Source organism: Ornithorhynchus anatinus, chromosome 4, assembly GCF_004115215.2.
Source record: "Ornithorhynchus anatinus isolate Pmale09 chromosome 4, mOrnAna1.pri.v4, whole genome shotgun sequence".
Taxonomy (NCBI): domain Eukaryota; kingdom Metazoa; phylum Chordata; class Mammalia; order Monotremata; family Ornithorhynchidae; genus Ornithorhynchus; species Ornithorhynchus anatinus.
The window spans coordinates 110206763-110226760 of record NC_041731.1 but is presented as its reverse complement, the minus strand read 5'-3'; the positions used below and the strand labels follow the sequence as shown (position 1 = coordinate 110226760).

General features: G+C 40.6%; 1 protein-coding gene across 1 annotated transcript in view; it reads left to right on the top strand.

The window, feature by feature from the left end:
- The window catches only part of MIGA1 (mitoguardin 1), a 69535-nt gene extending 53706 nt beyond the window's left edge, over positions 1 to 15829 (top strand). Inside the window, exons 9-16 of the mRNA XM_029063651.2 lie at positions 652 to 770; positions 1029 to 1101; positions 1837 to 1923; positions 4182 to 4280; positions 4618 to 4752; positions 6594 to 6647; positions 12659 to 12775; positions 14548 to 15829. Coding sequence (XP_028919484.1) covers positions 652 to 770; positions 1029 to 1101; positions 1837 to 1923; positions 4182 to 4280; positions 4618 to 4752; positions 6594 to 6647; positions 12659 to 12775; positions 14548 to 14766 — 903 coding nt within the window. The 3' untranslated portion in view covers positions 14767 to 15829. The remainder of the gene's footprint in view (positions 1 to 651; positions 771 to 1028; positions 1102 to 1836; positions 1924 to 4181; positions 4281 to 4617; positions 4753 to 6593; positions 6648 to 12658; positions 12776 to 14547) is intronic.
- Positions 15830 to 19998: the final 4169 nt, after the last annotated feature.

The window sequence follows — 19998 nt, the reverse complement described above, 5'->3', positions numbered from 1 at the left end:
GAGGGGCCTTTTAAATGGGCTCTGTATTTCTGGGCCATGTGGAACTGCAAGATAAAGTGGAACTATTCTTTCTTTCATGTTTGGTTTTAGTTCTGGCTGCTCTACTCCTGTTTTAAAGTAGTTTTAAAATAAGTTGCCTTTAGATAAGACCCAAATTATATTCCTGTAGTTATATTTGAAAGGGAATTAAAAAGAGATAACCAAAACTACCTTTAGAAGGCCACATTCAAATTAAGTAGAGATGTCTTGGTAGAGAGTGTGGTTTAATTAACATAGATGTCTGGTTAGAAAAGAACCAATTTAAAGCTCTCATAATGTTTATTACCCTCTTTAGGGCCTCATTCCCAATTCAGTATTCTTTGTGGAAAACTGACATTTCCTTTCCATGTACTCTGTGGATTTAAGAATTCAGATTTAAGAAATGCCAACCAAAAGTCTGCATAAAATTTAACTCTTTCAAAGCCATGTTGAAAAGTGGTGTAAAAGTCATAGGTTCAGTTATTCTAAAACCAGGAACAATCCTTAATGTTCTAATTATGTATATGACTGCAACAGATATTTTGACACTCTACGACCTGCTCCAAACATATGCAAGCTTTGCATTTCTTCATCAGTAACTAGGTTTTGAACTCATGGAGCATGTTTGCTTAGCTTACAGAACACAGAGTGGTGCGACATACATTCAGTCTAGATTCTCTTTGCCACTGTCCATTCTATGAAGAAGCCATGCATCTAGTTGAAGAGGGAAAGATCTACTCAAGAGTACTTAGGTAATATTTTCATTTTCATGGGTTGTTTACTAAAACTACTAATGTACTGTTTGTGTAAGTCCTCAAAAAAAGATGTATAAAATGCACGAGAAGTCTGATGTTTTGCCAAACCTAATTTTCTGGATTTGGCTATCTTGCCTCTGCCAGTAAGGAGACATGGGTTTCTCATTAAGGAACTGAACCGGGATGTTGTTTCATTGTAAATGTGTAGTGAACTTTGTTAAAATAGTTTCAATTGTCCTCTCTTCACTTTCAAAGGACTGAGATGTTGGAATGCCTGGGAGACAGTGATTTCCTTGCTAAACTTCATTGTATTCGACTGGCTTTTCAGGTAAATTGCTTTACCAGCTCTGTCCTTCCTTTGAGTCTAATACTCAGACTCTTGGCTTGCTTTAACATTACATTCACATTACATACAGTTTCTTGAACCTGATACCTTTAAAGAAAAATCCCCATAAAAATATTCTTAATGACGCCTCTGGCGGGGATTCTTATTTTGAGGATTCGCTTGGTTTAAGTGCTTACTTCATTCATCTTTAATGAGCGCTTACTGTGTGCAGAGCACTGTACTGAGCCTTTGGGAAAATACTGTATAACAATAAACAGATATGTTCCCTGCCCACAGTGAGCCTACAATGAGCTCACAATGAATGTGAAGGGTTAAGCGCCTAATAAATACTGTTGATTGATTGCTTTTTTCTTTTTTTAAAACTAATTGGTGTAGCCTTTTCTGAAATTTGCCCCCAAGTTACAAAACATTTCTGATTTGTCCAGTTTACTCAAGATGGTTTAAAGACTGCTATTCTTTGTTTTCCTATGTTTTGAGTTTCTAAAAGTTTGAGGCTTTCTGCGGTATACTCGAAATTTGTAACTGCTATTTTTTTCCAGTTTTCCTGCCTAACAACCAAATAAATTAAGATGTTCTGATGTTAGCACTAGCCACTTCTGCAGGGACATCTGTAGTTAGAAGTAACCTCAGGGATCTTGGTTGTATCTCAGAAGAGTTTTATGTTCTTATTTTTTAGGGAACAAATTATTTGGACTTCATTTTGGTATTCTGTTTCAGGTAATTCTTTCAGAATCAGAGAACAGGATATTTCTTGCTGAAAGTGGAAGGAAAATTTTGTCAGCTATAATTGTGAAGGCACGAAAGGTAAGGTTCTGTTTTTCTCAACGAGACACTTTGTTCAAATATAGATTCAACAACTGTAAAACTTTCATTAGACTGAGGTAGAATTTGCCTGGTGGTTACAGTAACTCACAGATTCCTAACAAAATTACTTAAAGGCAAGCTTCTTATACGGGGCTATTTATCCCCCATCTGTAAATTAGACCACCCTAGAGGTGTGTATATCAGGTTATTGTTTGGTCATGTCTAAGCTGGGGCCTTGACCTTTTCCAGTTGCTAAGACAAGACTGGGTACCAAATTGCACTTGTATCTGTGACCCTTGGGCATTTGGGATTAGCCCACAGCACTTAGGTACACATCTATGAATTATACATTATAAATTCTATGTGTATATTAGTGGAAAGAGCACAGTCTTGGGAGTCAGAGGATGTGGGTTCTAATCCCTGCTCCGCCCCCTGTCTGCCATGTGACCTTGGGCAAGACACTTAACTTCTCTGTATCTCAGTTACCTCATCTTTAAAATGGGGATTAAGATTGTGAGTCCCACGTGGGACAACCTGATTACCTTGTATCTACCCCAGCGCTTTGAACATTGCTTGGCACATAGTAAGCGCTTAACAAATACCATCAGATTTTACAGATGAGCTAACTGAGGCACAGAGAAGTTAAGTGACTTTCCCCAGGTCACACAGCTGAGAAGTGGTGGAGCCAGGACTAGAATCCTTGACCTCTGACTCCCAAGCCCGTGCTCTTTCCACTGAACCATGCTGCTTGACATGCTGCTTGTATTGTATTCTCCCAAGTGCTTAGTACAGTGCTCTGCATACATCGCTCAGTAAATACCACTGATTTGGAAATACTGCCCAAATCAGAACTAGTTTGACACCTCCTCCGTTGTCCCTCCTGATTCTGGGCAACTCATGGGGGCATTGTCGTGTGGCTAGATGGAAATGTTAGAATATTCAATATTCAATAGTATTTATTGAGCGCTTACTATGTGCAGAGCACTGTACTAAGCGCTTGGGATGAACAAGTCGGCAACAGATAGAGACAGTCCCTGCCGTTTGACGGGCTTACAGTCTAATGGGGGAGACGGACAGACAAGAACAATGGCACTAAACAGTGTCAAGGGGAAGAACATCTCAAAAAACAATGGCAACTAAATAGAATCAAGGCGATGTACAATTCATTAACAAAATAAATAGGGTAACGAAAATATATACAGTTGAGCGGACGAGTACAGTGCTGTGGGGATGGGAAGGGAGAGGTGGAGGAGCAGAGGGAAAAGGGGAAAATGAGGCTTTAGCTGCGGAGAGGTAAAGGGGGGATGGCAGAGGGAGTAGAGGGGGAAGAGGAGCTCAGTCTGGGAACGCCTCTTGGAGGAGGTGATTTTTAAGTAAGGTTTTGAAGAGGGAAAGAGAATCAGTTTGGCGGAGGTGAGGAGGGAGGGCGTTCCAGGACCGCGGGAGGACGTGACCCAGGGGTCGACGGCGGGATAGGCGAGACCGAGGGACGGCGAGGAGGTGGGCGGCAGAGGAGCGGAGCGTGCGGGGTGGGCGGTAGAAAGAGAGAAGGGAGGAGAGGTAGGAAGGGGCAAGGTGATGGAGAGCCTTGAAGCCTAGAGTGAGGAGTTAGAACCACAAGAGCCTGGCAAAAGCACTTTGTAGTGGGTAGAGAATGTGTCAGTTTACTGTTACATCGTCCTCTTCCAAGCGCTAAGTACAGTGCTCTGCACACAATAAGTGCTCAATAAATACAATTGAATGAATGAAGCTGTGCTAGGTGGTTGAAACACTAGAAAAACTCCCCTTCGCCTGTAGCAAATTACTGCTTCTGAACATTTTGCAATTCCAGAAGAGTAGTGTGTTCTGAAGAGTCAATGCCCTGCTAAAACCCAAACCTAAAACCCAAAGGGCAGTGTGGAATTCTGGACTACAATTCTCCCTTCTTCCCCAGCCCCAGCAGTATTATCTTAATAATTGTTTTCCCATTTTTCATCTTCAGAGGTTTGAGTGATCTGACTAGATGAGGTGAGTTGCTTCCTTGACATTTCTGCTGTTCTTCTTCAGGATCCTCCAGAACACTAGATGAAATAAACAGCAAGCAACCTGGCAAGCTGAACTGATCAGAACATTGTGGTCTGATTGAATAGGTCTCTGTAAAGTGGTTTATTCACTTGACAGAATTTGGCTTTGTATTTGTTCAAATGGCCTTGCCAAGAATTAAAGCGTGTCCCCATTGTCTTAAGTTTACTCTGCTTTGCTAATTTTTGACCCAACAGAATCCAAAGAAATTTGAAGATGTCTTCGATGAAATGATCTATTTTCTAGAGGAAACGGACCATTGGGATTGTACGGAAATGGAACTTGCAGCTAGAGGAGTGAGTTCAAAGTTTTATAGGAGTTCCTTTTCTTTCTTCTCTCACTCTCAAAAATCTGGGGATGTTGGAATTCATTTTTCTTTGCCCCTGCATGCAAGGTGTTTCAGACATTGATAGTTTGGTGTGAGAACTAGCGCATTATTTCAATATTTTCTCCTTAGTGAATGAATTGTTGGACACTATGTTAGCCTGTATTTTCATCAGTGGTTTCATATAATTTCCTCACTGATCTAAAGACTGCCACTCTTATAATGAGTGAGCTCATAATTTACAGTTCCCTAAAGGTAAGTATTTTATCAGCTCATTTAGACAGGTACATGGATCTCTCCTACTACAGGTGAAAAATCTGAATTTTTATGACATTGTCCTGGACTTCATTTTAATGGATTCCTTTGAAGATTTAGAAAATCCGCCCATATCTATACAGAATGTGGTAAACAACCGTTGGCTAAACTCTTCCTTTAAAGAGACGGTAAGTGGTCATTCCCTTTTATTTTTATATACTTGTAGATCAATCAGTGGTATTTATTGAGCGTTTTCTATGTGCAAAACACTTGCACTAAGCACTTAGGAATGTGTCAGAAAGTGAGGTCTCCTTTTCAACACCTCTTTAAAGAAAATTTTATTTCAAAAGAACATGGTTTGGTGGGTGAATATATTTGGTTTTTTATAATACTTGTTAAGCACTTATTATTTGCCAGGCACTGTACTAAATGCTGGGGTAGGTACAAGGTAATAGGTTGTACACAGTCCCTGTCCCACAAGAGGCTCACAGTTTTAATCCCCATTTTACAAGTGAGGTAACTGAGGCACAGTGAAGTGACTTGCCCAAAGTCAGACAGAGAAGTGGTGGAGGCAGGATTAGAACCCAGCTCCCAGACCCAGGCTCTATCCACTAGGTCACACATCTTCTCTACAAAACTTAAGCACTGGCTGGAAGCAGAATTAATATTTGTGTCTAGGGGCTAGGTCTCTATGATATAAGCAACCAAAATGGGAGATTCCCCATATTATTCTGTCAGGAGCCTCAGTCCTGACGTGGGGAGATTGTGTACTCTCTGTGTGTAGCAGTAATTCGATCTTCAGTCCAATATCCGATTGCAGCAAATTGTCCTTATATGGAGTGCTAGGAGAAACATTTTCAAAGAGAAGATGCATTACCTCATGGTCTTGAGAGACTAGTCAGTGTGATGGAACATGTGAAAAGTGCTCACATGTGCAAAATAAGACCATTGAAATCATGTTCTGTACTCTGTATTTTTATCAAGGGATCCAGTGTCACAACTTCTTATTTTCATGCACAAGCATAGAAACATTTTGCCCAAAGGAGTATTGTTTTACAAGTTTTACAAGTGGGCCCTTCAAAACTGTAGTTTTGGAATATTGCATTTTAACTTTTTAAAATCAACACATCAAAAAGCAGTGTGGCCTAGTGGATAGAGCATGGGCCCGCAAGTCAGATGGACCTGGGATCTAATCCTAGCTCCGCCACTCATCTGCTCTGTGACCTTGGGCAAGTTACTTCACTTCTCTTTGCCTCAGTTACCTCATCTGTAAAATGGGAATGAACACTGTGAGCCTTATGTGGGACAGACTTTGTTTTGTATCGTGTATCTCCCTCAGAGCTTAATACAGTGCCTGGCACATGGTAAGTGCTTAAAAAATACTATTATTGTTATTATTATTATTATCATCTTGAGGTGCTAGTCATTTTTGTAATTGACATGGCAAAGGGACCCTGGTGAAAGTTATGTGATATTGAAGTCTGCCCTGCCAATAGTTTGTTTTTCTTTTTCTGCTGTATTTTTTTCATCCTTATTTGGATAAAACTACTCAGCTCTGCCCAAAGTTATTTCAAGTATGCTGGTTGTCGGGTAAAAGTCCATCATTACATTGTATTCGCTTTGTAATAATAATAATAAAAAAAAATTCTGGTTTTGCAATGCTAAAATTTATCCCTGGCATGAAGAACTGAATTTGAGAGCTGCTGACAGTTGAATCTTGGAAACAAGTTGAGGGTCGCTATCAATTCATTCTGCCTTGGTGACTTGACCTTCTAAAATGTAATAAAATGCCATTTTCCATTTTCAGTATTATTTAGAATGAACTTGTAGGAGCATAAGCTATTTCTTATTAGCAACTAATACCTTTTGATTACCTAGCCTTAAAAATAAAAGAAGGAAAGCAGTGATCCTCATATAAGCTTCTTAGGGAACTCTTACATTTTCTAAGTGGAAAAGTTGGTGTTAAAAAGTGATTTTAAAGTAACTTGATTTAAATCTTATTTCCCTCCCCACCTCCGTGTGTCTTTAGGCAGTAGCATCAAGCTGCTGGTCAGTGCTGAAACAGAAAAGGCAGCAGATGAAGGTAAACTTCATGAAACTCTGAAATATTGGACCTCGTTATGTCATATGAGTCACCTACTAGAAGTAAAAACCTCAGTGCACAATCAGTGCAGTAAGAGTTAACAATAATAATAATAATGTTGGTATTTGTTAAGCGCTTACTATGTGCAGAGCACTGTTCTAAGAACTGGGGTAGATACAGGGTAATCAGGATGTTCCACGTGAGGCTCACAGTTAATCCCCATTTTACAGATGAGGTAACTGAGGCACAGAGAAGTTAAGTGACTTGCCCACAGTCATACGGCTGACAGGTGGCAGAGCCGGGATTCGAACCCATGACCTCTGACTCCCAAGACCGGGCTCTTTCCACTGAGCCACGCTGCTTCTCATAGTTAGAAGGGCTATGCAGTTTAACATGGAAAGCAAATATTTTCAATTATTTTCAGTAATAGTTAAAAAAAAGGTTATCCTGGACTTTGGTGTCATTAAACATTTTGGTATGGCATAGCATTTTGGTATGAAGTAGCATGGCATAGTGAGAAGCAGCATGGCATAGTGGATAGAACACTGGTCTGGGAATCAGAAGGTCATGGGTTCTAATCCCAGCTCCACCATTTGTCTGCTTTGTGACCTTGGGTAAGTAACTTCACTTCTCAGGGCCTCGGTTACCCCATCTATAAAATTGGGTTTGAGACTGTGAGCCCCATAAGGGACACAGATTGTGTCCAATCGATTTGCTTTTATTCACCCTAGTGCTTAGAAGAGTGCTTGGCATATAGTAAGCGCTAAACAAATACCATCATAATATAGTAAGTGCTTAACAAATATCATCATTATTATTATTAACAAATACCATCATTATTATATTCTAGAATTGTTCTTTTTGAAAAATCCTGCTTCTGACATTTTGACCAGTCTCTGTTGTATTGTAGCATCCCAAGTGTTTAGTACAGTTTTCTGCACACAATAAGTGCTCAATAAATATAATTCATTGACTGTTTAGCATGCTGACTTTTAACTGTCCCCAGTATTTGAGTGCCTACTGTGTACAAAACACTGTACTAAGCACTTAGATGAGTACGGTGGAATTAGTAGATATGATTGCTACCATCAAGGATCGTAGATTCTAAAAGTGGAGAAGGGTATTTCAATGATAGATCAAGGAAGAGATAAAAGGAGGATTATGCACATGGATCAGAGACTGTGTCCCGTCTACTTGTATATCAACTCCAGCACTTAGTACAGTGGTCAGGACATAAAGCACTTAAATACCACTACTCTTATTATTATTATTTCATGAGTTCCTGCTTAATGAGAGAAGCAGTGTGACTTAGTGGATAGACCACGGGCCTGGCAGTCAAAAGAATCTGGGTTCCAATCCCAGCTCCACCACTTGTCTGCTGTGTGACCTTGGGCAAGTCACTTCACTTTTCTGTGCCTCAGTTACCTCATCTATAAAGTGGGGACAAAGACTGTGAGCCCCATGAGGGACGTGGACTGTGGTAGATAGCTTGTATCTACCCCAGCGCTTAGACAGTACCTGACACATAGTAAGCACATAACATACCACAATAAAAAGAGTAACGGGGTATGTAAAATAAATTCTACCGGAAGCTGAAAGTACTTAAATGATGAGGTTCACAGAAGCGGTATATGAAGGGAATAAAAGATGAGGAGATTAAAAATCAATTATGGGAGGCCTCTGGAGAAGGTGTGATTTCAGAAGGACTTTGAATTTGGGGAGACCTGAGGACTGTCCAGGATGACAAGGGAGGGAGTTTCTGCCAAGGAGGAAGGTATTGGCAAGAGGTCTGCAGTGGGAGAAAGGAGAATGAAGCCTAATAAATAGTTCTGCTTGAGAGGAATGAAGAGTGTGAGTTGGGGTGTAGAGCGAGAAAAGAGTGGATAAGGAGGAGAGGAAGAATTGCTTCAGTGCCTTAAAATGATGGTCAAAAATTTCTGTGAGATGAGGAGAGGAATAGAAAACCATTTGAGTGCAAAGACATGTAGAGAGAGACATTTACTATAAAGTGGAGTATGAACTGAAGAGTGGAGAATAAGCACATAAATACCATCACTATTAATTTAATAATATAATAATAATAATGATCTCGGCAGTAAAGTGAAGTGTGAACTGAAGAGTGGAGAGACCAGAGCGGGAAAATTAACAAGGAAGCTGAGGCAAGCTGGGAAACCACAAGTGTCAGAAGCAGTATGGTGACCATTTGGATGAAGAGAAAGGGGAAATATTGTCAAGGAAAAACCAACTGGATTTGGTGACAGACAAAATATGGGGATTGAAAGGGTAGAGTTGAGCATAATACATGGACTGTGCGCTTTAGAGATGGCGAGAATGGGGTGTTGTCAACTGTGTTGGGAAGGTTAGGTGAAGGAGAGTAATTGGCAGGGAAGATAGGATATATTTTGGGAAGTTCTCAACCCTAAATCCTGGACAAAAGATGTCACTTAAGGAGCACCCTATGACCCCTGTTAGCCTCCACTGGGTTCTAAAGCCTTCTGGGCCTTCTCTTCCTGACATCGGCAGGATTTGGGGATCTGTGCCTTGTTGTTTTCTTATGTTGTTGAGGCATGTCCAACCCATAGTGACACCATGGACACATCCCTCCCAGAACACTCCATCTCCCTCTGCAGTCATTCTTGTAGTGTATCCAAAGAGTTTTCTTGGTAAAAATACGGAAGCGGTTTAAGTTGCCTCCTTCCACACAGTAAACCTGTGTCTTCTCTCTCGAATCTCTCCCATGCCGCTGCTGCCCAGCAGAGGTGAGTTTTGACTTGTAGCAGATTGCCTGCCACTCACTAGCCACTACCCAAGCAGGGAATGGATTGGATATGCCTCTGTTTGACTCTTCTTCCCATAGTTGAGACTGGTAGAGTACTGGAAACTCTCCAGGTGCAACCCTGAGAGGTGGATCTGTGCCTAGCAAGCCCCAAATATCTGTACCCTTATTTTTGCCATCAGTCTTTATCTCAAATTCAGGGGTCTCCCTGAAGACAAGGGAATCATTCAGGGACTAGTGTACCATCTCCAGTTCAGGTATGGCTCTGGGAAGCTCGTAGAGAAAGTGCTTCCCCCCTCCGTCGGCTTCCAGGTCCCCGGGTCTCCCCAGCACCCAGAGCTTCTTCTCCAGGCCTACCACAGGCCGACACCAAGACCAGAGATTTCAGTAACTTTAAATAGACTTCTTGCAAGTACTCTGAGAACATAAATCAGGTAACGGATAAACAGAATTTCAGTCCAAGCCCCCTTTCTCTATCTCAAATACTTTCCTCCCTCTTTCAGGTCCCCCTCCATTTTCTGGTAGGTGCCTAGTGCTAACATATCTCCAATCCTTTCCACTCTTTTTTCAGGGCATCACAGGTTCCAGCCTCGCCCTCTCCAAATCCTTCAGATGCCAGGGTTTTTCCATGCCATTTCTCTCCCTAAGGGACAGGAGCTTCACTCCTCCAAATTAGGACTCCTAATCCTAATCCTCCTTATCTTTGTACCCCTAAACCTTGCATGTAGTCCAATCTTCTGGGGTCACATCTGGGGCCCCATGTCCTTTCCTAGCTTTCCCTGTGTCCTGAGTGCCCAGGATCATGGCTCACATCTTTCTCCCCATAGGTGGCTGAGGGTCTCTATCCCCCAACTAACCGGCCCCATTTTGTCCTCCACAATCTTTAATACCATGCAATGCCTGCGCTAATTAACCATACCTCATGGACAAGTACGGAGGAGTCTATCCTTTCCTGGCTTGCTCTGCCCCCTCCTGAGTGCAGGAGCTAGTTAGGGTTACTTTCACAGAAGATGAGTTCAGTTCTTGATATACTGAGATTGAAACGCTGGCAAGATATCAAAATGGAGACGTTTTGATAGACTGTGAGCCCCTCAAGGCAGGAGCAAAAGCAAGAACGCAGGGGGAGAGAGAAAGAGAGAGAGGAAGCTCAGGGCTAGTGAGGTAGATTTGGGAATCATAGGCATAAAGGTAGTAGTCAAAGTCATGGGAGCAGATAAGCTCTCCAGTGAAGTGAATAGAAAATAAAAAGAGAAGAGGACTTGGGAGACCACCTATACTTAGGGCTTGGGAGGCAGAGGAAGAGCTGGATGAAAGAGACTAGGAAGACTTGGTGTGAGGAGAGGTATGAGGAGAACCTTGGTTTACCAGCAGTAAAATCCTAAATAGTATTTTTAGGCGTAGGCAGCCAGGAGGTCTAAGAGGATTAGTAAAGAGTCCATTAGCTGTGGCAAGAAGAAGGTCATTGTTGGCCTATAAGAGAGAACAGTCTCAGAGGATTGAAGGGGGCAGAAATGAGATCATAGGGATTAGAAAGGGAGTAGGAGGAGAGGAAGTGGAGATAGCAGTTGTTCAAGCATTTTGGATAGGAATGAGGGGTGGGAGATGGTGATAGCAGAGAGATCCAGAGAAAGTGGGTTTAATTTTTTTTGGTTGTTGTTTTTTAGAATAGGAGAGACATGAGTGTGTTTGAAGGGAGAGGGAAAGAAGCCTTCAGAGAGTGAGTGGCTGAAAATGTGTCTGTCAAGGAGGGAAGAAGAGTAGGAGCAAGTGTTTTTATAGGGTCGGAGGCACGGGTGATAAGGATGAGTTTTGTAAACAGGTGGGGGATCTCCTCTTGAGGGCCTGACAAGGATAAGAGAGTGGATATGAGGGTGGGAGGGATATGGGGAGACTATAGAACTTTGTGCCTAAACTTTCTTCCATAAAATAACTCATTAACTTCCTAGTAATAATAATGGTATTTATTGAGCATCCAGTGGGTGTGATGCATTTTACCAAGCACCTGGAAAATATAATCCAAAGGCTTGACATATTCCCTGACCCCCAGGATTTTTCAATTTTATAATCTTACAATGTCTGTTTTGTACATTCTTGGTAAAGCAGAAACTTCCTTTTTAGAAATAACAATGCTCAGGAAGCAGGTTCAAAATTGACCTACATAACTATTTGGTGGCCTGTTTTTCAGGTTAACATGATTTTTGGTGGCCTAATAAAAAGAGCATGAGACTGGAAGACAGAGAGAGAAGAAAATCTTTCAAAATCCAAAGTAGAATTGGTTAGAATTTTCTGCTTGTTAGATTAAAAAGGCCACCCATGGAGAAGCACTGCACTTGAGCAGGTATACTCACTTTGCCAATTAAGGTTGCTGAGCCCTGGATAAAGGGCAGTGAAAGGTACCTGAAAACCACAGAGGCTACAGAGGCTGTCCCCAGCACTTCTAATTCCACTCTCCCTTGTAACTGTACACAGGAGGCAGTAGGAAGGTCTCATGTTTCCTGAACAAGTCACTTGATCTCAGTTTTTTCATCTGTAAAATGGAGGTAAAATAGGTAGTGAGCCCATGTGAGACTACGACTGTAGCCAGTCTCATTAACTTCTACCTAAACTTCTTCTTAGAGAAGCAGCGTGGCTCAGTGAAAAGAGCATGGGCTAGGTTCTAATTCCGGCTCCGCCACTTGTCAGCTGTGTGACTTTAGGCAAGTCACTTAACTTCTCTGGGCCTCAGTTACCTCATCTGTAAAATGGGGATTCAGACTGTGAGCCCCAAATGGGACAACCTGATGACCTTGTATCCCCCCCCAGCACTTAGAACAGTGCTTGGCACATAGTAAGTGCTTAACAAATACCATTATTATTATTATCTCCCCCAGCATTAAATATGTGTAGTCAGCGTTTACTACTAATAATATTAATTGTGCTATGTGGTAAGGGCTTACTATGTATTAGGCACTATACATAGCAATGGGGTAGATAGAAGATATAATCCCTGCCCCAGATAGGGCTCACAGTCTTAATCCCCATTTTACAGATGAAGTAAATGAGGCACGGAGAAATGACTTGGCCAAGGTCACACAGCAGACTATGCCATAATTATTATTGTTAGACTGAGCAGCTGTCGTTGACTTTTTGTTTCTCAGTCAGCGAGGGCTATCTGATGGATAAAATTTCACTCTTCATGATTGGGAGTGGCAATTTCAGTTTTTAAAAAAAGTAACTGTCCTGTATTCCTCAACAGGTACCGGATGGATTTTTCGCTCACTTCTATGCTATTTGCGAACACATCAGCCCTGTTCTGGCATGGGGATTTTTAGGTCCTAGAAACTCTCTCTACGATTTATGTTGTTTCTTCAAGGTAGGTTTTTAGTAATCATTGTACTAGAACACTTGTAACCTGGGAAGCATGTGAAACTTTTTTTAATGAAAACTTTAACTTTTAAGACAGCATAGTCCAGGTAAATTTTGAGGGGGGAAGAAATCTACTTGAGATTTTGAAAACATAACCAATATAGAAATCACTGATACCATTTGAATACTGTTGGCTTTTCACACAGTTTGATTATAGCTGCTTAGTTTTAGTGGGGGGTTTTTTTGTTGTTGTTTGTTTCTTTCCACTTCTTCTTTTGTAATTTGAATGTATTCTTGCATTTCTTTCCCAAGTGAGAAACCTGGTGGCCATGAGCATTAGACAGATTTTAACTTCACAGTAGCACACTGTTGCAAGTTGTAAAATAAGGTGCTTTCAGCATCAAATAGAGTGAAGTATTGAAACAGACCTTGTCTCTCAAGTTGGTTTAGGTGGATGCAGCATTTATTATCAAGCAGGAATATTGACCTCCTCAAAGTTCAGTGGGTGGGATGGTGTTTTGTTTTTTGTTTTTAAATGGTATTTGTTAAACATTTACTATGTACTAAACACTGGGGTAAAGACAAGATAATCAGGTTGGACACAGTCCCTGTCCTAAATGAGCTCTTAATTCCCATTTCACAGATGGTAATTGAGGCACAGAGAAGTTAAGTGACTTGCCCAAAGTCACATAGCAGTCAAGTGGTGGAGCCAGGATTAGAACCTCGGTCCTTCTGAATCCCAGGCCCATGCTGTATCCGCTAGGCATATTCCATTTTGAGTTAGTCAGAAACTGTTAGACTGAATAGTTTGGAATTAAATGAATCTGACAACATGGAGTAGATCATTTCACTAACAAGTTGTTCAAAGATGCTGAGTTAATGAAAGAAAATCACATTTGAGAGTGTATTAAAAGAAGTCATAAATAGATTTATTCATTCAATAGTATTTATTGAGTACTTACTATGTGCAGAGCACTGAACTAAGCGCTTGGAATGTACAATTCGGCAACAGATAGAGACAATCCGTGCCCAGTAATGGGCTCACAGTTTAAACGGGGAGACATTAGCAGCATTTAGTATGTTTAGTGTTCGAGGGTATTCATAGTTTTTGTTCAACTATTTGTTCATAGTTGTCCATAAAACATTGAGGTAAAACATAGATGTCGCTCATTTGGTTTCATTTAAAGCACTTTTATTTGTGGTCTGACATACTGGAAGCAGCATGGCACAAGCTTGGGAGTCAGAGGTCATGGGTTTGAATGCCGGCTCTGCCACTTGTCAGCTGTGTGACTGTGGGGAAGTCACTTAACATCTCTGGGCCTCAGTTACCTCATCTGTAAAATGGGGATTAAGACTGTGAGCCTCACATGGAACAACCTCATTACCCTGTATCTACCCCAGCGCTTAGAACAGTGCTGTGCCCATAGTAAGCGCTTAACAAATACCAACATTATTATTATTATTATTATACTCGACCTATTAAAATATTCATTTTTAGAAGCTCCCCAAATTTCAGCAAAGGTGTAGCTCAAATCTGTTAGCAATCTCTGTTTCACAAAGCTTGCCATTTTATTTAAGCCTTTATTCAATGTCTGTCAGATTATTGGGCTGGAGTTTACATTTCAGTTTTGGGGTGGTGCTACTGTTTGGGGCCGAGTTCACACCCCAAATAAAGATCACTAGTTCCATCACTCTAGTGTCTGATAGCCTCTTGTCACTTATGAAATCTGTGCTTCACTGTGGTCTCACAAGTAAATGCATCTTATGCTTCTATACCAGGATCAAGTCCTTTACTTTCTCAAAGATATATTTGACTTTGAGAAGGTCCGCTATTCAAGTATGGAGACTTTGGCTGAAGATCTTATGCAACTGCTAATTCGTCGCACTGAACTTTTAACAGCGTACCTTGGAGCAGATTCACTGAGGCATGCTAGCAGTTGTGTCAGTGGCCATGGGCCTGTTGTGTCTGGTGGACTCCTGGAAGCAAAAGCTCAATAAGTACCATGAAGTGTATGTAACAAAAATCGTACAAGAATCATAAAATCATCTATGTTGATGAATGTGGACTCAGGGAGGTTTCAAGAAAACATCAAGGGAAAGAACACATGATCACACTGTATATACATGTCAAAAAAAAAAGCTGTCACTCTATCACTGATAAATAACGACTCCAAAGCGATTTCCGTAGTCAGTGTGTTAAAAACAAAATGAAGCAAACCAAAATCCACTTTGAAATGTTTTTCATTTTCCACAATATTGCTTGTGATTGAAGTCAGTACTGGATCAGTGAAGTCAATTGATTTGTCTTCTTGAAGGCTGTTGTATGAAATGTGAATGTAACATGTCTCATTTGACTTTATGCTTTGTGCCTAGAAATTTGATGCTTCAGCCAAGGTTATGTACCGTCTCGATGCACTTGATGTACTCTATGGCACCCTTGTGCAATCCAATGTTACTCCTGTAATGATAATGTATTTACTTTGCCTTGAACTTGCATTTCTATGTGTAGCTATGTTTTTGTACTAAAGCACAATTTAAATGATGCAGTAAACATGATCATTTAGGCAATAATTACTTCTAATATTCTATTTATATCATTGCCGAAGTAATTGCTTTTGTAACTTAATTTAGAAAATTATAAAGGCTAGCGGGTGGTAATTTTAAACCGCCTAAATGACTCAGCATGGAGGATTTTACCATTGAAGCCCTGCTCTTTTTTCCTAGCACTATAGAGACTGTTTATCTATTGAGGGCTTTAGAGAATCTGTCTTTTAAACTACTGAATTGCAAATTGGTTTGAGAGTACAGCGCAAATTATCTATAAAGACAGTTAAACCAAGTGCTTAGTACATTGCTCTGCACACAGAAAGCGCTCAGCAGATATCACTGATGATGACAATGGTGAACTGTATGTAGTTACCCAAAGTAGCATTGAAATTACTCAGCACCTAAAGATGTGCCCTTACCCCCAGTGAGACTCCTCCAATTTCATCTCCCACCAAGTCAGCTTCCAGTTGTCTCAAGGGATAAGCTAGTGCACTTGAAAAATAAATAGTTTTAGTATTCGTCATTTGTATATTGTATTCGGTGTGGTGGGTTTTTTTTCCTTGGATCTTGTAATTAAGCCGGGAAAGTTTTCCTCAAGTAGTGAGATCAATCCAGCCCCGGATCACAAGAACATGACCATATAGGTTAGATCAAATTTGCCAGATTTGGCAAACTACTTTTTTCACATATGCAAACCCCTTTTTGTTTTCAATATGGTATTTGTTAAGTGCTGACTATGTGCCGGGCACCGTTACTAAGCACTGACGTAGATACAAAGTAATCAGGTTGGAGACAGTCCATGTCCCATGTGGGGCTCACAGTCTTAATTCCCCATTTTATAGATGAGGGAGGAGAGGCACGCAGAGGTCAAGCAACTTGCCCAGGGTCACAGCAGACAAGTGACAGACCAGGGATTAGAACCAGGGTCCTTCTGACTTCCAGCCCGTGCTCTATCCTTTAGGCTATGCTCCTTCTCACTACTTCGCACTCCTTTCAGGGGAGGACCACCGGCCCCACCTTTCAGACTGCTGTGTGTGATGCCACATCTTGGGGCACTGGAGTAGTTTTACTTGAGTGAATGAGTTAATTCTCCTCTAAAAGTGCCTTACGTACACCTCAGAAGTCATTTACTCACCCAGCAGGATCTAATCAAATAACGCTTAAAAAAAAATGTTCAATTGTAGGGTCCGGTTTGGGATTTTTGAAGCCCAAAGTAGCTTGGATTGGTGACAAAATATTGAGTATTTAGAGCTATTTATTCTTATGCATATTCACAACCCATTTATCATATAAGGCAGAGGAACTCTCCTGGGAATTAGGTATTAACTCCTTGATGTTCTGTTCTTGTCTTTGCTCCTCTCCCTCCCTATCACCCCTCGCATTAACTGCAAATGACAGTTAATGGTGACTTTTGTTTTCTTTTTTTTTTTAATTAAAACTCCATTTTGGGAGCCTCTGAATCAGTTCCTGCCCTGTTTATACATGAACGTTTTTATTTTCTGTTTGGTAAATTAGCATCATTGTAGCTGAAGTTTTTTCCCCGTTGTCAGCCCAAACATTTTGAACTGTTTTTGTATGTCCTAAACACTTTGTAAACACATATTTTGGGAGTAGGATTATTGCACTGTGTTAGTTGTGAGTGGTGGTGTCTGAAATGGCACATTTTGAAGAATTGCACTATTTAATGTTATGCTGCTACTGTTTTTAGAGAATAAAAACACTTATGCCAAGAGACAATCTTGGTGTCAAATTATTTTCCCACACCTACTCTTCATTTAAAAGGAAGTGCATCCATTCCTCTTAGTTTGTTGAACCAAAAATTATAATTCCATGAATGTGCTAGAAAAAGGCACCATTTTAAAATACTGCGATTTGTTACTTTATTTCTTGTGAATGTCAAAGAGAACCATCCATTCATGAGCTGCTTCTCCAGTTTTGTTTGAGCCTTGATTAAAAAGGGCTAATGGTACCAAAACAAATTTCAGGGATGAAAGTAGGAACAAAATATGCTGGCCTTCCTTGGGTTTGGAAAATAAGAGCCTTCTGTTGGGAGGCATCTTATTCTGGAAAAGTGACTGTTATGATTTTGGAACGCTACAAACTGATTTTTAATCCACTTGAAAACTTGAATTCAAATCAAAACGTTTTCCCATTGTCTATAAATGTAATTATGTAAATAAGATAGAGAACCCAACTGTTTCTTCTCATCTAGATAACTAATTTTGCTTGTTCAGGGTCTGGGAAGGAAGAAAGCAGAGAATGGCACTAGTGAACTTCCATTAAGCGCTCTTTCAAAGAACAGCTCTTGCAGCCAGGGAAATTGGAACATCAAAGATGTGTTTTAATTATGAAGGAACAAAGGTTAGAAATCCATTTTATAATCCATTCGATCTTTAGTTGTTTTAATTAGATAAGCCTGGCAGAAAATGGTTTGGAATCAGACTTTATACTGGTCAAGATTGTTGTATTCAGAAAATCCAGGTTATTGCTTTAGGCAATAACATTTAGAAAATTCTTGTATGAGAGGATTGGGTTCTATTGATGGTGTGAATTACTTTTAATAATCATTCTACTCATCATTTTGATTTCATTTGATGGAAGCTTTATATATTATATTTGGTTGAGAATCATTCTTGCTATTGCCTAAATGTACACTACTGCAATCATTTATTGTGTTTAATGTTAAAACACTATTAAATGAAACTTACAGTGTGAGAAAAATAATATTGGCTGGTATGCCCTAAAAGCACTGTAATAGACTTGGATGTATTTCTATTACTGCCAAATAAAAGACTAATGTCACTTTTCTAATGCAAGTGTCTTCTTTGAATTTTGAAAGAAATGTTTCAGTGTCAAATCTATGCTACCCAAATTCATTCAATCGTATTTATTGAGCACTTACTGTGTCCAGAGCACTGGCTCAGTGGAAAGAGCCTGGGCTTCGGAGTCAGAGGTCATGGGTTCGACTCCCGGCTCTGCCACTTGTCCGCTGTGTGACTGTGGGCAAGTCATTTAACTTCTCAGTGCCTCAGTTACCTCATCTGTAAAATGGAGATTAACTGTGAGCCTCACGTGGGACAACCTGATTACCCTATATCTACCCCAGCACTTAGAACAGTGCTCTGCACATAGTAAGCGCTTAACAAATACCAACATTATTTTTACCCGTATTACCCTTCCTATTAGACGGTAAGCCCCGTGAGGCTCAGGGATCTTGTATCTATCTCAGGGCTTTAGTACATAATAGGTGCTTGATAAATGCCATTTTTAATAATAATATTTCAAATGTGCATGAATACCTCTCAACAATAGACCATTAATATCTTTCATGTAATAGTGAATGTACTTCTATAAAGGAACAATACTGTGGAAATTAATTTATAAATAATGTATGTTATTTACAGTCAGCAACATAATACTGACTTATAAAGTTGTGCTTTACTTTTGCTTTTCTGATAATAGTGATACCAGTACCTTTAAACTAAAAACAATTGCCTCAAAATCTTTGTAATCTCTAATAGTAGTTTAACCTCCTTAGTAGAGATAGTCCTTAACCATTAATTCCAGGAATAATAATAATAATGATGGTATTTGTTAATCACTTACTATGTGCCAGGCACTGTACAAGGCCTTGGGTGGATACAAGCAAATCGGATTGGACACAGCCCCTTTCCCATTTTGGGCTCACAGCCTCAGTCCCCAAGTAAACTGAGGCCCAGGGAAGTGAAGTGACTTGCTCAAGGTCACACAGTAGACGAGTGGCAGAGCTGGGGTTGGAACCCATGACCTTCTGACTCCGAGGCCCGTGCTCTATCCACTACGCCATGCTGCTTCTCCTCCATCCTAGGTTAAAGTGTTCTTTATCTGCTCTTCAGGATTATGCTATTGAATTTTTATGCTGGTATTATAACTCGCTCACTTCAAAATAACTTGCTGTTATCTTCCTTTAAGAACCCAAGTGTCCCTGACACCTAACCGTTTGCACTATCCAATAGGCCACGCTGCTACTCCAGAGCTTACTGCCTGAAGAGCACTTTACTAAGCACTTGGAAAAGTTCAACAGAATCAGTAGATGTGACCCCTGCCCACAAGGAGCTCACAGTCTATGGTGGGGGCGGAGGGTGGAACAGACATTAAAAAGATTACAGAAAGGGGAAATGAGTAAGACATGGTTATCAATAAATACGACAAGAACAGTAGGGCAGGGTTTTGACGTCCACTGGTCATCAAGGTCACAGTTGCAGCCATGACTGTGGCTTTCTCAAGTGTTTTAAAAGTTGATAAGGCCTTATGCCGTGGGCACTTGAGTATTTCCCGGGCTGGAGCAGGGGCCAGTGGGAGCCCCGCTGGCATGGGGGAGAGCCGGCAGTCACTCCCATGCAACTATCCCCTGTGGTCTGCCAGCACTTTGAATATTAAGTATTGATGTGTGCATGTAAAAAAACATTTAATTCAGAAATTTTTATCTCTGTCTAGTAGTAATAGTACGTACTAAGCGCTTACAGTTTTTACTCTTTCTCTATTTTAAAATATATTTTGTTTCAGTCGACGTTTTGGAATGTAAGAATACATGAATGCACTTTACATGATTTCCTAGAGAAAACTCAGAGCCCTAAGTAAATAGCCACCATCCAGACTGCAGTTCTGGTAAAGCGGTAAGTACCAGAATGGCCACTGCGAATT